A 17,093-nucleotide genomic window follows, 5' to 3' on the forward strand; every position below is an offset into this window, starting at 1 on the left:
AAGCTCTAACGCAAACCTGACAGACACTATAAAGATGAGCAACTGGGGAGACAAGGAATTGTGTGCCCTCCTTGCCCTCGCAAACGAAGAGGCCATTAACCGTCAGATGACTGGGACGGTTAAGAACGGACCAACTTACGAGAGAATCGCCGAAGGACTGACTAGCCATGGCTTCCCTCCCACGTCACTGTTTACGTCACATGCTGAGCTACACGTTTTGTTACTTGCTCACGACCCCCATTGCCCCGAAAAAGGCACATTCTGTATAAACAAAAGTAGGTAGGCGGCATTTTGCCGCACTCCCCGATTTTGTTTTTATACTGCCAAAGCGGAAAAAGACTGATTGGGCTTTCCTGCAAATTTGCACAATTCCTATTTAAAAAGGGCTACAGATGACACATCACAACAAATTCTGTCTGTCTCAGTCCAAGCAGCACGCAATCATTGTTTCAAATTAGTTGGCAACGAGTTTTAGAGAGAGTCTGAATAAAGTAGAGATATAGAAGTAACATTTTCACTGGTTTCTACTGTTTGCTAACCCTGTTTTTACATTCCGTCTGTGACCTTCCTGTCTGTGACACACTAGTAAATACAACAGAAAGTCATACTTGTCTACTGCAGAGCCGTGTACACTGATTATTTACCAGGTTTTCTTACATTAATAAAGCCTGCGTATATGAACTAATTTATGGTGTATGGAGGTGTCATTGTGCTTCAGCTGGAGTGTTTGTCGGGTTGGTCAAACAAGGTCTTATCCCTCGCCTCCTACATTTGTCCAATGTTAGAATTAGCAAGGGGAAAAGGTTGAATGAAGCAAACTTTATCAAGTGATAAAGACTGTTAGATGTGGTTAAAACCTGTAGTTAGGAAACTACTTTAACTTAAATTTAAATTTGGTGCGATACAAACAAGCCTTATTTTACTCTTTCTCTAATAACAGGACTTTAATTTGTAATGATATATTGATACATTACTTTTCTGTGTTTCCCTTTTTAGTGGATGTCATGAAGCAGATAGATATCCCCTCTGTGTTTGTGAGCGAGGAAACTGCCAACTCTCTGAAAGAAGACTTCACGTATGACAAGGGGTAAGTCCAAACCCAGATCTCATTTTTCAGTCCTTCAATAGAAATAGAAGCAGGTTTTTTACTCCTCAGATTTTCAGTGTGAATTGTGAGGAGATGGCTGCCTTTTCAAACCTCAAACCTGTCCAGCTCCTGCCATACAAGTTAAATCTAAAGTTACAGAGTGATGCCGGCAGCGTGCACTGTGATATGTCAAGGCGCAGGGTTTGTCATGTGATGCGAATTCGCTGCTGGTGAGGTGGTAATGAAATGTCTCAGTCTGTCAGAGGAGCCCAGAGAGTCACAGCTTTAAAGTTCTCCATTTCTAAAAAAGCTGGTGTGTGTCTGTGTGTGGTGCTTGTCAGATACCATCCAAATAGACGAGGGTAATTCCCAAGTCTTTTGCTGAGGAATGAACACCAAACATGGTATTGGCAGAGTTTTGTCAGTGTGGACCAAGTTGGCTGTTACAGATTGGACTGGTTGCAGACATATTTCTGCTGTGGATGGAGTTCTGTGAAAAGAGGTCGATCCCATTAACTCATAGTGTGAAAGGTCATCATGTGAATAGAGGACCCTCTATAGATAGATACTTTATTGTCCCTGTGGGGAAATTTGACTTGGACTGCACAAAGCTAGACCTGTCAACACATATGGGCACGCACCACTAGATAAGAAAAGATACAAAAAACAACCAATACAAAAATAGGAACGATGAATTGGAGGATATATGACACACTGCAGTTTTACACTAAAAAACACACTAAAATGAATCCCTTCCACTAAAAAGCCATTTTTTTTCTCCGAGTACAAAAAAAGACGACATTCATACGAGGCCGTTTCCATGGATAATGAAATGGATAATATTTCCACTATGTCAAAGCCATTATCTGCTGTGTTTGACAGGGGTCGATGCCCTAACTTAGTATCACCTTGAAATATAGAAAATGGAAAGGCTGAGCTGTGTCAGTATTGTGGTATTTGCGGATATCCAAAAACCAGTTGCTATCCAAGCCTTTGAAGATCTTTAAAAGTAGGTATGTTTCTCCGTCTGACCAGAACTGTGGGCTTTTCTTTCGGGCGTGCATCTCTGCCCCTCAGCCTTGCAAATTTTTGGCTAGTTGATTTGTGTACAACGCATCCATGACAATGCACAGACCTAACAGAGCTAACACATGTTGTTGACACGTCCAAAGAAGGCTCCTAAAACCAGCATAATACCAGCCTATCACATGTCCTATTTGAAAAATGCTACATTCAGAAAAAGGTCTAATTCAGTATAAACCAAACAGAATATCCAATCAAATTAAATCAAGCTTATTTCTATAGCACATTTAAAAACAACAGCAGTTGACCAAAGTGCTGTGCAAAATAAAAGAATGACACACAGATATGTAGCAATATGAAATATACACAAATATAAAACAGAATAAAACCGGTAAGAAGAATTACATACACAAAAAGATTATAAAATACTGAAATATTAAAACCACTATGAGCAACCAAAGGCCATTGACAACATGTACATCTTAAGATTTGTCCTGAAAGTGTCAGTGGAGGGAGAGGTTTTTATTGGGAGCAGGAGGCTATTCCAAAGCTTTGGAGCAGCTACTGCAAAGGCACGATCTCCCTTACCCACCAGCCTCGATTATGGGACCGTTAAAAGACAGTATTCGGAGAATCTAAGCGGTCGGGAGTGCCAGCCCATGTGTGGCTTTAAAAACAAATAAAAGAGCCTTAAAATCAATCCTGAATTTGACAGAAAGCCAATGCAGGGATGCTAGCACTGGTTTAATATGCTGTTTACCTGACCTATATCAAATTCAGTATATTGTCGAATTCAGTATAACAGTGGAATATTAGCATGCATGTAAACGTGGTCAGTGTTGCAGCTGAAACGATGAGCCATTACAAACTGACGCCATAACACAGCCTCTATGGAGGTTACATGCACGTTGCACGTTTTGTCACCTTCTGACACTTGACGATGGCTCTGCTTGCTGTTCTAGGGGACACGTGGTCCTCATGCCAGACTTCAGCCTGCCGCTGGAATACTACCTGATCCCCTTCCTCATCATCGTGGGAATCTGCCTCATCCTCATTGTTGTTTTCATGGTAGGTAAATCTTTGTTTTAAACTTAAAGTTCACTTTCCTTATAAACTGTTGAGCATATTCAAAGGCAGACAGTAGTTTTATTTGACTTAAAATGTAGTTCTTTAAATCAGTTGATTGGAAATAGGTGGTATTCTGAATTATTTTTGCCTCCTGAGGACTCGCAACACTGTTAACCACTGCTTTTAAATGAGAGCACTACTCTGTTACATCAGGAAAAGTACCACACTCTGAGTCCAGATTGGCTCTTCGTCAGGTACCAGTACCATCCAGTGTGGGCACAAGATATCGCACTTTTCCTAATGTGACAGAAATTACAGTTACAGCTTTTTGGACTCAGCACTTGGACAAGAAAGATGTGGGTGTTTAGCGTACTGACTTTAAAAGGATTCTGACATGTTTCCTTTTTTTCCCCGCTGCTCATAGATTACAAAGTTTGTTCAGGATCGACACCGGGCTCGGAGGAGCCGTCTGCGCAAAGATCAGCTGAAGAAACTTCCCATCCACAAGTACAAGAAAGGTACGGAGGCAAACATCTCATTTACCTGTGACTGTGTCATTTAAACCCTAACGTAATTACAATATTCACTTTATGGAGAATGAATATCACACGTTATACTGAATGTTAAATACCATTAAGCCACTGTTAAATGACGGATCAAAAATCATTTTCATCCTAAATCTAACCTTTGACCTTAGAGCCTCTAGAGAAGGTATTTCCTCCTCTACCCCGCTGCTCTTTCTCACATGATTTGGCCCAGAGGAAAGATGTCATCAATGCATTACGACACATCATCTCTCCCTGGAGCTCTGCACCTTGGAGCTAATCGGATTAATATGGACTTGATTTTTCCACAAAGCCCTCCGTGGTAGATTAGAGCTCCTCTCTGCTGAGACCGGACACATGACTGATGGTTTGGAATGTACTCTCAGTCATGCCAGAGGCCTGACAGGGGTTGAAAGTTAAGCGTGTTTTGGTTTTCATCTTGGATGTGTTGAGCGGATGTACAGTATGTGCCGCTGGTTTGTAAAGACAGTAAGATTGATGAGATAAATACTGTATATTTGTGTGACTTTGAGTGTTTGAGTGGAAACTTGTGAAGCTTTTTCTGCCTCTGGCCTCCTCCTCTGTCCTCTCTGTACATGGGTCAAAAGAGGTCAGAACTCCAGCAACACCTGTAGTGTAAAGAACAACTTTATTGGTCGTTACATACAGTATATAAACAAGTGTTGCTTAAGTTTTGACCTCTTTAGTGGTCTGTCCCCTCTCCGTGCACCTTGGAAGTAGGTAAAGTTGTGCCAGAAACCCCCACCCTGCCTCTCAGTCCAAGGGTCAGACAGGCTATAGCATTGCTTTGCGATGCAAATCCTCTTTGTGCTATGGTCAAATAAGTTTTGTCTGTGTATTTAGAGGGTTTTCGTGCCGGCTGTATTTCCTGCGGCGGCTGTTTGTTGCAGACTGGAAATCCCCTGACTACAGTCAGCTGTGCAGGGGGACACCAGGGAGCTTTATAGACTACGGGTGGTGCATGATAAGTAGCCCCCTTGCAAAGCTGCTAATTGCGGGGGTTATGAGACGAGCTGCTCCTCCTCCGCCTGGCAGAAACAGATGCATGTGCAACACACCAGCTAAAGGCAGCATGTGTTGCTCAGATAGCTGTTTTTGTCACGTCAGGCTCTGTGGTTTGTGCGCTCTGGTGGCTGTGCCCACTCTGACTCAGGGTTTCCACCAGGCACCGCTACAGTCGACCTTGGCCGCTCCGGGGAGTTCATATGTCCAGGAAACGGCCTCCAGGGCGGCGTCTGCGCTCCTGTCAGCTGAGTCAGAGCATTTGGCTATACAGGAAGGGGACACCAAATCTCTACCTAATCACCTTTTAAGCCCTGCACTCTGGAGCAACGCGAGCTTGGCAAAGAGCCGAGTGCCCTGGTTTGAGCATAGGAGGGCTATAACAGGAGGGCCTGAGAGCAGTGGGACACTGCCTCTGTTTCCCAGAGCAGTGTGTTAGACAGTGTTTACACCAGGTCAGAGAGAGAGCTCTAATAACAGGAATAGTTTTTTGTTTTTTTTTTTAAATTAGTGAGGTGTCATCAAAATGCACCAGTCACCAAAGAGGGTTTTTTTTAGCTGAGACGGTTTGGTTGCGTCTGGTTGCTACGAATGAAGGAAGGCTAAAGATCCGTAGGTCTATGTGGGTTCATGAGAAGAAAGATATATTAATGTATATACACTATATTAAGATATTTCTCCTCCATTGTTTTTCTTGATGTTGTTCAACACTTGTACATGTAAGATTTGATGGTTGGTATTTGTGGTATTTGTCCCGCCCCTTCTCCACTGTGATTGGATGGCTGAGGAGAACGTGACAATGACAAGTGCAGTGTTTTACTCAGTGCTGAACATTTTTCACCTCTTGGTGCTCAGAAATAAAAACACCAAACATGCAGCACTCAGTGCCTCGTCACACCGCTGGTGTTTGTAGCGTAGCAAAAATGTGCAGCACTGGTATTGCAAAGAATTTTAAAAATGCGCTGTCCTCAGGAAAAGCGCTTCAGTGGACACAGGCCCTAATGTTGGCACTAGGTTTTGACAGGAAAGAAGAGTGTGTGGTATTATAAAGACGATACCTCTTATTCTGGAGTCCGACAACATTATAGAAGCGCAGTGTGTTATTAGTGAAGAAGTCTTTAAAACGTGGACTGGCGTGGCCTTATGGAAACAAAATAATACCACAGGCTCACTGTATGTCTGTATAGAGACAATGACAAGCTAGAATCACAAAGCTGCTGTTACATCAGCTCATCAGGACGCCAGTGGTCATTGTTTACAGCATGATGATTGTTTTTTCCTTATAAGCCTCATGTTGTGAGGATTTTTCAGCTGTAGCATTTTTTAGAAATGGCTCAGTGCCACACAAGTCACTGTGACACTCAAGACTCGCTGCTGTTCCAAGCCCCATCGAGAAGTTTTTGGGCAGTGTGTGTGGTGGGTGTGTGTGTGTGTGTGTGTGTGTGTGTGTGTGTGTGTGCTTATGCTGCACAGAGTGGGAAGGATGCCTAATGGCGCCCTTGGCCTCTGCTGCAACAGATAATGCTGAGCTTGGACTCTGGGGGCTTTGAGCAGATGCAGCCACAGTGAACAGGAACACTGTGATGCTGCTGTGTTAGTGTTGCTGTTAAAGCTGCAGTCTGCAGCTTTGCACGGTGGAGCCACTGTGCAAATGTTTGAAGCTGCAGTTTCCACAGTGGCCACTAGGTGCTGGCTCCAAGAACCAGACTGAAGTCCCAGAGGAGACTCCTAACTTCTCTTGAAATACAATGACAAAACATTCTTAGTGGCATTGTGAACTTAAATAGTTCATTTCACTAGGGATTATAATTAAAAAAAAAAATGTGACCGATCATTACCGATAAAACGATAAGAAAGGGTAGAGCTAACATAACATTTTCTTTTTGATATTTGAAATATTTGATATTTACTTTCTGTCTCTTTTTATTATGATACTACTACTGCGGGAGTGTGAGCTCAACATAAGTCCACATGACCCACACAGTGACTGGGCTAACTGCTTGCATCAAACAGCTAACATTACCTGACGGGTCAAGCCACTCTAGTCTCGGTGTGAGTTTGTTGGGACCGTAAAACGGCTCTGTGTTGGATGTAGGGTTGCAGCGGTATACCGTAAAACCATATATCTTGGTTTGAAAATTACTGTGTACATTTGCTTGTCTACTGTATTTAAAAAAAAATGCAACCAGACGGAAAAAATTCTTCTCCTTCATGACTTCTTGTCAGACTTTTTTACACATTCCTCCATTTAAAAAAAAATGGTTCCAGTTAAAATGAAGTATTTGTTCAGCTAAAAAAATCCTGTTTTTGTTCATACAGTTGCAACCCTAGTTGGATGTTAGCCGCTACTGCAGTGTTAGCTCATGCTAACCGGGCAGACGTTGAACTGAGCGCTCTGATATAGGTGTCCAACTCTGCCTCTGGGTCATTAGCTTGTTGAAGGGTGCTGTAGTCATTTGCCTGAGGTGACATCATGGCTTTGCTTCAGCAGACTTTGCTTTCTCATTATCTCCCCCTGTAGCATCAGTTTATTAAGTTTATTACATATTTTTTTGGGATGTACGATAACGTCTGCATGTCGTCTGTATCGGCTGATATTGGCTTCAAAATTAAACGGAATAGACCAACATGCTTTTTCCTGTTTTGGGCCATCACATTAAGAGTATTCTGCATAATATGATATTAATTCCACTACAGAAGGGACTTGATGATCACTAAAATTAGGTGGGGAAAAAGTGTATATATCAACCTTGGTATCGGTCAAATGAGTTGTTACATGTTGGCATATCGGATATCAGCAAAGAGTATCAGCCCCTATGGCAGCAGTGGGTAAACCCAAATCCATGCGTCAAAACTTCCCATTATAAACCAATAAGCGGCCTTACAGAGACCACTTCAGTGCCTCTCTTTACAGTCTGTTATTCAGATACCACTGTACTGCACTGGTTCATTTCAGAGGCAGGAGAGTTTCTAGATGCAGCATGGTGCGAAGTCTTTTCTGGGTAAGTGAAGTCACCTCGGGAAGATGTTAACCAGCTGATCAGCCACAGCCTCAGCCGTTGCTGTGCTGGCAGGATGCCTTTCTGCTGATGAGTGTATCAGCCCACCATCTACCATCTCTGGCAGAGGAGCTCAGACTGGCACACTCCGACATCTATCTATTCACTCTGCAAACACTTTGTCAGACGTGCTCCTGTCGAGTTGTTTTTTCACATCCTTTTCACATGTTTCTTGCTGCTGCTGTTGCTGTTACATTTATACCTTTAATATTCGCTGGTGATGTTTTTTTATTATATTTAGCCACCTGACAATTCATGTATAGATTTGGTAGGCATTGGATAATGTCAGACCTGCACGTATGGAAAAGGGAGTGCACAGGCTGAAATGAATAGCAGCTGACACAAAGGGTGTCTGTATGGACGGTGCACAATGCCTTAATGAAAACCATGGTACCCATGTAATTAGTGCACAATACCAGTCTGAGCAGTAGCATGCAACATAAGATCTATGTCAATGTACAGGATTATGTAATCACAGCTGTCAGTGTGCAGCGTCGCTCTGCCATTAGCTTGACTTGCGCTCTGGTTTTATTGCAGAGCCTTGCGTCATCCCCACTTAGGCTGAAAGCCTGACATTTGACAGTGAGTTTTGGCCCTCTGGGTGGCGAGTTTCACCAGCAACCGTCGTCTAACAGACGTCAAAGCCAGAAATTGACGACACACAGGCTCATAGTTGACTGTAAACTGGCTGAGGAAATGAGGGGGGGATTGTTTTAGACCCTTCATTAGACTGAGAGAGGCTGGACTCTCCCTCTGACCCCTGAACTCCAGTCTGATCCCTCCTTGCGTATGATGAGTCACATCACCCCTCCCTTCCACGGCTTTCCGCTTCCAAACCATAGGCGGGGAGCTGAGCACGAACACACACACACACACACGCACACACACACACACATGCACACACTGAACAGAGCAGCTGCAGTGTCTCAGCCGTCGGTGTGTGAGGCATGTTGATGTCAGTACAGAGGAGCTCTCTCTGTCTCTCAGTTCACTGGCCTCAGTGCCAGTTGCCCTTGTCTGGTTGGCTCAACCAGTGTCGAACCGTGCAGAGGATTCTTCTTTTTATTTATTTATTTTTTTCTAACTAGGTTATTCTGTCACCCTCTCTTTCATCCGCTCACTCGCTCTCGTTCTGCTACGCACATTCGCTGCTCATCTGAAGTTCAGTAGGACAGCGTGGTTCCTCTGAGAGCCAGGAATGCTGGCAGGCGGACTGATTAATGAAAAATAGAGGGGAGAAGAGCTGCACTGGCTCAAGAGTCCTTTTAAGATGTGCTACTGGCCCCAAAACGTAAATGTAAGGGATTCCCAGCAATTGAAAAGTGTGCACGTTGCCAAAATCTTGAACTAGATGTTTTGGATCGGCCAAATTCAAAGCTGACTCAACTGAAAACACACAATATATTAAGACTTGTGTCTTGTCACCTCAGCAAACACTTTGGTAAGAATGGTTTTATTGAGTTGTTTTTCACATGTCTTGGTGTTGCTGAGCATTTATTTAAAGGTGGAGTAGGTGATTGTAGAAAAAGACAGTTTATTCCCAGCTCATCAAACATGTACGCTTTTGATTGGTGGTTTGGTCTGAATACCAACCCAAAACATCTGTATTTGACGACCTTGGAATGAGACTCAACAATCAAATGTCGTCCTCCAGAATTGCCTACACCACCTTAATTAATACATGTTTTTATTATGTGCCTAATTCTCTCTAAAACATTTTATTGTTATTGCATTTTTCTCTTGCAACACTTCCTCTGGACACACGTACTGTACCTGTGAGACTCACAAATCTCAGCTCACATGTGCAGGTCACAGTAATGACATTACTGAAGCTGATTCCTGGTGGGAGCGCCTAGACATGAGGAGTGGGTAACGTCCACAGCGGGCTCTTTGATCAGCAGGAGTGGTGTAATTTGTTCCGTGAGGGGGGATGAGTGGATCAGGCTGTGAATTATGTTCTGCTGCAGAACACTCACTCACTGGACAGAGTCCTGGGCTGCTTTGAGTCATCTCACAGGCTTTAGAGTTTAATTCTTTTTACTGTATTTAAAAATAACTATGTGGAGTTAAGAGTTAAAGGATAATTCAGGCTTATTACTACTCTAGTAATTTATGTAGCTTTGGCCATGATTTAATCAGTTATGATAGCATTGTACTCACCAAAGACACTGCTGAAATCTGGGCACATGGTACCATCGCTACAACTGGACAAATAAAGACACAAACTGTCAGATGATCAGCCAGATTGTAAACAAGCCAACAGTTCAGTCAGATTAATTTAAACCACTAAACTTTAAAGGAGTACTTCACCCACAAAAGGACCACTTGTAAATCAATTAGACGTGCTGTGTTACCTTGGAATCATGACGAAAACCTCGTTTTTCTCACGAGCCTCCAAAGTGAGAGTTTGTAAAGAGATGTCTTGTATTTTTTTGTCTGTTGTTAAAGGGCCAGTGTGTAATATTTGGCATGGTTTATTGTCAATCTGAATCTGAATCTGAATATTCTACCCATTAATATGTTTATACAAGTGTATGATCGCTATAAAATAAAATTCGTTTGGTTTTCGTAGCCTTATAATTATGCTTTTATATATATATATAGCAAGAGCCTTGCTTTAGAGAGGTCGCCATCTTGCGCCGCCATGTATATACGGCAGACCGAGCGGACAATCCAGCCAGCCAGAGAACGCGTTTCGCGTGTATAAATGAACCAACGAAGACAGTGGAAGGAAGGAAGAAGGAGGAGGAAACAGCAGAGAGTGTTAGTAGTTCGTCGATAGAGAGTAGTGAAAAGTTTTTTTAGTTATAAAGTTTGCGAATGGACCACACTTACCACGCAACAGGAGAGAATGAACCCGAACCGTCATCTGCGAGGAAAAGAAGACGCAACTTCACTCCTTGTGATGCACTCTCTGCAGTGCTTTTCCTCCTGGTGATATATTTCCCCAACAATGGTAGCAGTAGCACCGAATCCCATTCTGTGCATTCAGCCTCTCTTCTCACCCGCTCAGCATCCAACACATGGAGTTCCTCATCTGTATGCTCCGGCTCAAACAGGTATGGCTCTGGGTCTGTGTCCGCTACAAGAAACTCTTCAAAATCTCATTCAAAGTCGTTCATTGCAGCTACTATAGTCCGGAGATATTGCTAGGCTAAATAAACAGCTGAGCTCTGTTTACCGGCTACGCTGTCAGTCAGTGTGCGGGCTGGAGACTGGTGGAGCAGAGAGGGGAGGGGGTCCCCACTTGGTATGGTAAACGAGTATGTGTGTAAAGTTATGAAGTGTGTCTGTTACGCTAGAAGAGTCAGAGTTTGGGACGGAGTGGAGTGTTACCAGAGTTTCTGGAGTGCTCAAATAAACGGGCCTTTTTCCCGAACGCTCCTCTGGTCTCCTGCTTGTGAGTGATTCATTGCAATATCGTAACATGGCTTAGATTTCTAAATAAACATTCACCTCGTCCTAGATAGACCTACTCCTGAAAAAATCGTGCGCAAGGCTTTTTGTCCCTACGAGGCCACCGTCATTTACCAGACAGGAGGGGTGAGCGAGTGAGCCCTGCAATCTAGAATTTGACCACTGATGTCACTGTTTTCAACCCATTTTACACACTGGCCCTTTAAATGTGGTCCCCAATCAATCAACAAATCAATATGTTGGCAGCTTTCCTTGGAGGCATGCGAGAAAAACAAAGCGTTCTTCACAAATTTAAGGTAACAGGGCATGACTAACTGATTTACAATTGGTCATTTTGTGGGTTAAGTATTAAGTTAGTGGACCAAGAAAGTCAGTTGCCAAATGAACTCCGCCCATGCCATTGACAGTGGGTCATCCACCATTCGGAAGACCGGCCGTTCAATCCTCAGCTCCTCCATGTATCGAAGCATCCTTGGGCAAGACACCAAACCCCAAATAGCTCCCGATGGCTGTTCCATCAGTGTGTGAGAGCGTGTGAATAGTTACTGAGTTGCAAGCGGCATGTATGGCCACCAGTGTGTGACCGTGTGTGAATGGGTGAATGTGACATGTAGTGTAAAAGCAGTAGACTAGAAAAGCGCTGTATAAGTGCATTCTATTTACCATTTACCTGTCTTTAAGATCTGAAAATAAAGAGTACCTCCAAAGTTGTGACCAGGTGTTAGCTCGCCAGGCTAATGTAACGCATTAGCTACACTCTTTCTCTTTTGCTCTTCCCACTGGACAATGTGCATCTTCTTGCGACTCATTTCACAAATGGATTGCGATGATTTGCACAGCCAGAGACAAAAGAGAGATTTTTTTTTTATCGATGACATTTGAAAAGATCTAAACCCAAACCTGAAGCTTTTCACAACAAAACCGCAAGTACACTAAGAGCCCTTTCACACCTGCCGCGTTTGGTCCAGACTTTCCGACTTTTCAGTTTGATCCAAAACAGATTTGAAACCTTCCCCCAGCTCATACAGCCAACCCTTGGTCTGATGCAAAGAGGTGGTCTCGGGCAGAATCAAACTGAACCATGGTCCAGTTCATTTGTAGTGTGAAAGCATTATTTTGGAATGATCAGACTTTTGGACCAGTTAGAGGCTGTTGGCAGGCAACCGTCATGTAGCGCCTCAATGTGTAGTGTGCATGTGGTTGAGTGACAGAGAGAGTGATGGTGCTCGCAGTCTGAGCAGGAAGACGTTAGTGATCAGAGCAGAGGAGGACTTTAGAGTAAATGTGTCAAGTACAGTGTAGTTTCAGTTTGTCCATGAGCAATGCAACATAACAAAATGAGCTGCGGTAGCACATGAGGAGAGGAGGAGACGACTTTATAAAGAGTCAGTTCAATCATTTTCTGAGAGGATAAGAGAGAGGGGATACGAGAGGATTGGGGAGCAGCTCACATAGGCGTTGACGACAGGATGTAGGTGTGTTATGTGTAGTTCTGTAATGTGCTAACAGGTGTAAAGGCCGTAAGTCAAAGTTTAACCGTGAAGTTGGTCAGTGAACTGTGATGGCTGTTTATTACAAATTGCAGGGCTGATAACCTTTTGCCAGCCTGCGGGTTTGTTGTCCGTTCATGTGACCGCCGGTGTTTCCCGCCCTTGTATTAATTCATTTTAGTGATGCTGCTGCATCACCAAGTTTTAAAAAGACAACAATAGAGCCTTGTTCATTATCTCCTCAGAGCCGTCTCTGAGTTCAGAAAGCCACTGAACCTTTTCTCTCTGCTTCACTTAGAATAGCTCAGTGCCACAGTTCAGCATTTCCTGAGTGTACGCTGGATCCAAGCCTGCACAAAGCTTCCCTCTCCCTCAACCCCAGCCGTCCAGCACCGGCCTGGGAGAGTGAGGAAGAGAGGAAAAGATGGAGGCTTGCTTGGGATTATGTTTAAAAAAAAAGGACAAGTGTTGGGGATGATAGTGAGGTTGAAGTTTTGGAGAGGAAGAACCAGAGTTATAAGTGTGAAGAGGAAGAAGGAGCAGAGCTGAAAACACTGCCTTGAGTTAAAGTTGCTGACGCTCAGAGAGCAAAGGAAGAGGAGGAGGAGAAGGAGGAGGAGGACGGGGGCCCTGGTCGATGTGACTCCCCATCCTTATACGGTCACATGCAGCCTTGGCATGGACACAGAGAGCCCAGTCGGGGAAAACATGCTCATTTAGAGCTTACATAAACACACCGACCCAGAGCCCTGCTCCCCCCCCTCCCTCCCTGCAGACCCAGCAGAGAAAAGGAAGGGAAGGAAAATGAGAAGAACGCTGTGGAATTTGAAAGGGAGTGCGTTGATAAATTCCTGAGCTTTTAGTGCACAGAGAGACTTTGCACCTCCTGTAACGTCAGAAAAATGCAGCACTGGCGGTTTAGCAGTGATTCTCCCTGCAGGCCGGGGATTGGACGGGTGGATGCCGGGACATATTTGGAAAAGTGACACAATTTAGGGAAATGAAGGAAATTAGGGTCGTGAAGCAGCGGGAGTTCCTAATTGCCAAACACGTCATGGACCCCCCTGACGTCAGTGACCTTCAGGAAAACATGAAAAACAATTAATCTTAGTGCACTAGTAATAAACTGAACAGACACTCACACCCTGTCTCCCAAACCTGCATCACTCCTGTCAACAATGCACGTCCACCAGCCAATACGTAAAATGTGTTCAGTTTAAAGCAGTCAGAGGATTTATGTCTCGTCTCTTTGTACACAGGGGACAACTATGATGTGTGTGCCATCTGCCTGGACGAATATGAAGAAGGTGACAAACTCCGAGTCCTTCCGTGTTCTCATGGTGAGTTTTAACATGAACCATTTACATGTCTTAGGAATGTAACACAAAAATGAAATGCTTTACATGAAATGTCACAGATTTTTACATCGCTTTTCTCATCTTAAGGAATGTTTTGCAAATACAAAATGTCCAAGGATCATAATTCATAATAAACAAGTCATAATTGACCTTGTTTGCAGTCCACGGTGTCCTGTCAACAGTTTTACAGGATGTTTCTTTTAGAATGAAGGCCTATGGGTAAAATGCTTTTGGGCCTCTGGGGATTTTTTTTGCTGTAATACCGCCAGTGGCCACTAGGAAAAATCGGAAGCTTGGCTTAGCAGTATTCCTGGGGGCCTGATGATTGTAGACAACATGCTGGCCTTCTGGAAGCAAACGAGGCGTGATGAGCATAACGTGTTACACCACAGCGTCGGCTTCTAGTGTGACATATAACATACGTGTCAGCAGCGCTTTTTAAATGACGTGAACAATCATTTACCGTCCCTGCTATATGGCGGCTGATCTCGCCCTCTGCTTAGAGAGTAAGGAGCTTCCGGCCCCTGTTCTCTCCCCAGGTTACAGACATTTTTAGTTGCTGTTCTTCTTCTTTGAGTTAGCTGCTAACTGCTTTTAAAATCTCCCAGTGGTAGGTCGCAAACATATCTTTAAAACATTACACTCGTCCTGTTCTTCCGGTTGCCCCTTTTACGCAGATGTTGATTTGCCATTGTTACTACCTCCGTTGCCACCTGATAGGCAAGACAACTCTGTCCCCCCATTCCCTTATCGTACCTTTTAAACAGAATTACGCAGCATAGTCACTGCACGCTGTTTAAACAATGTTAGTTTTGGTCTTTCCATTGAATTTGTTGACAGTAAGAAAAATGAATGCCTGGATTTATCCTTCAAGTATGAGAAAACATGGTGTCTGTTCAAGCGTAAACAGAATGATTAACGAATTACCTCTGTTGTCCGCAGCCTACCACAGTAAGTGTGTGGACCCCTGGCTGACCAAAACTAAGAAGACCTGTCCGGTGTGCAAGCAGAAAGTGGTACCCTCGCACGGCGACTCCGACTCCGACTCGGATGAAGGGGAGAGCGGCCCCGACGAGAACGAGGAGGCGTCGGAGAGCACCCCACTGCTGCGCTCCCTGGCCTCCACCAGCGCCCACTCCTTTGGCACCATGTCAGGAGCGTCGCGCTCGGAGCAGGACCAGGAGTCCTCCGACTACGAGGACGACGAGCTGGACAGCAGCGACAGCGAGGAGGAGGTCACCGTGGAGACTGTGGTGGTGCAGATGCAGCAGCCCTGCTCTGAAGGCCACGAGCACGACCTGCCCCGAGCTTGACTTGACTGCCGGCTGGTCGCTGAATCCCCGCCCTCCCCGACCTCACAGCTGCAGAGACTTTCGTTGGGGGAGGCGGGGGGGTCACGAAAACAGATTCATCTTTAAAGTTTTTCTGTCACTGCTTACAAGACGTTGTAATGTATCCTCTTTACAAGTTAAAAAACAAATCTTAAGTTTTATTTTTAACATGATTTATGGAGAAAGTGCTGATTTCCAACTGTGTGACAGAGCGTCAGTAGCATATCTTGGGGGCCGACGGCTGATTTGACTGGATTAGCGACAGTGACGTACAGTAGGCTTTTATACTGTACTCTATTTAGTCCTAATAAAAGGATGATACATGACTGGAAAAGTCCCAGACACAAGATCACACTTGTTCAGTGAAAGTACTGTGTATATATAAAAGTATAAATCACAATAAGTTACTTCTTCTTTACCTTTGATTATCTCCTATCCTACATGTTCCAGACGACGAGGACGTTTCATGACTGTACATACATGTCTGCGCTACACTGACACTCCTATGCAGCACCCTTTTTGTAAAAATGAAAGTAACATTCAGCAAGTATAGAAACATTTAAAGCCACAGCAATATGGTTTTGCCAATTTATTTTCTAGCCTGATGTACGCAGGAGCCTAGGTGCTCCTGTCTGTGTCTTGTGCCATGGTTTATCTGTTACAACGGTTCACACTAAGACAAACTGAAGCCAAACCAGTTTGAGAAACAAATTCGAAAGTGAAGAATGTGCTCTACATGTGACGCCACGTTAAAAGCGTGGAGGGACACTCGAGTGGAAACGATGTCCACGTTGCCTGTGGTAAACTTCTTTCAGCTGCTCCGGACCTGTCACTCCATTTAACACATGCAGTTATTGGTTGATGGGTCTTGTAATACACATTTAACTGACCTTATCTCGTTTTAATACAGTTTATAGTAAATAATCTTTTGTTTTCATAACATGGCTTGATTTTTTTTTTTGTTCATTAAACCTGTTGCCTTTTTCAGTTGATGTATTTTGTCTTGTTTGTGTTTTCCTGCTCATGTATGTCTCTTCTCAATATGAATTCACTTCAATAAAATGAAATGACACTTGACAAGGAAACTTTTCACAGTCAGTAATTAAAATTCACTCAGTTTTCATGACACTGATAATGTGATGTAATATAGCCTTGTGTCAGCACATTTTGTCTCAACATGTAGCTGCAACGTTCATCTGAGGCTTTAACAAGAAAAATCCAGTAAACCTGAGCAGTGTAATGAGCTGATTATCTGATACAAATCAGCCTGTATTAGTCGGCATGGCTCATTAGTAAGTGGAAGTTACGGGGCCTCTACACTTCTGTCACAAATTTCTCTGTTCAAGAGTGCAATTTTACCCCAAGATGAGGGTTTTCCGGCGAGGGCGGAGGGTTTTAAGTGCCACCCATAGACCGCATCCTCCCTGGTGAGTGTCTGACAGGAACCTCTGTCACGTCATTTACTATTTCTCAATTTCCTTTTCTTCTTCTATAAAACACTAAAACATAATTAAAATGATATTCAATAATAAATGGCAGTCTCACCTCAGGGTCCGTTTAGTAGACTCTGGAACTTTCAATATCACATGATCCTAAATCAGCAGATTGTTACACTTGCCAGCTCTACCGATTTTCACTGCCCTCTCAAGGTTTCCTCCCAGGGTCACAATTTCTCGCACGTATAACCCAAGC

General features: G+C 43.8%; 1 protein-coding gene across 1 annotated transcript in view; it reads left to right on the forward strand.

Annotated features, from left to right (window-relative positions):
- rnf13 (ring finger protein 13) overlaps positions 1-16,478 on the forward strand; it is a 68,618-nt gene extending 52,140 nt beyond the window's left edge. Inside the window, exons 6-10 of the mRNA XM_033622372.2 lie at positions 997-1,087; positions 3,073-3,178; positions 3,603-3,696; positions 13,972-14,052; positions 15,013-16,478. Coding sequence (XP_033478263.1) covers positions 997-1,087; positions 3,073-3,178; positions 3,603-3,696; positions 13,972-14,052; positions 15,013-15,383 — 743 coding nt within the window. The 3' untranslated portion in view covers positions 15,384-16,478. The remainder of the gene's footprint in view (positions 1-996; positions 1,088-3,072; positions 3,179-3,602; positions 3,697-13,971; positions 14,053-15,012) is intronic.
- The last annotated feature ends 615 nt before the right edge of the window (positions 16,479-17,093 follow it).

Source organism: Epinephelus lanceolatus, chromosome 6, assembly GCF_041903045.1.
Source record: "Epinephelus lanceolatus isolate andai-2023 chromosome 6, ASM4190304v1, whole genome shotgun sequence".
Classification (NCBI taxonomy): domain Eukaryota; kingdom Metazoa; phylum Chordata; class Actinopteri; order Perciformes; family Serranidae; genus Epinephelus; species Epinephelus lanceolatus.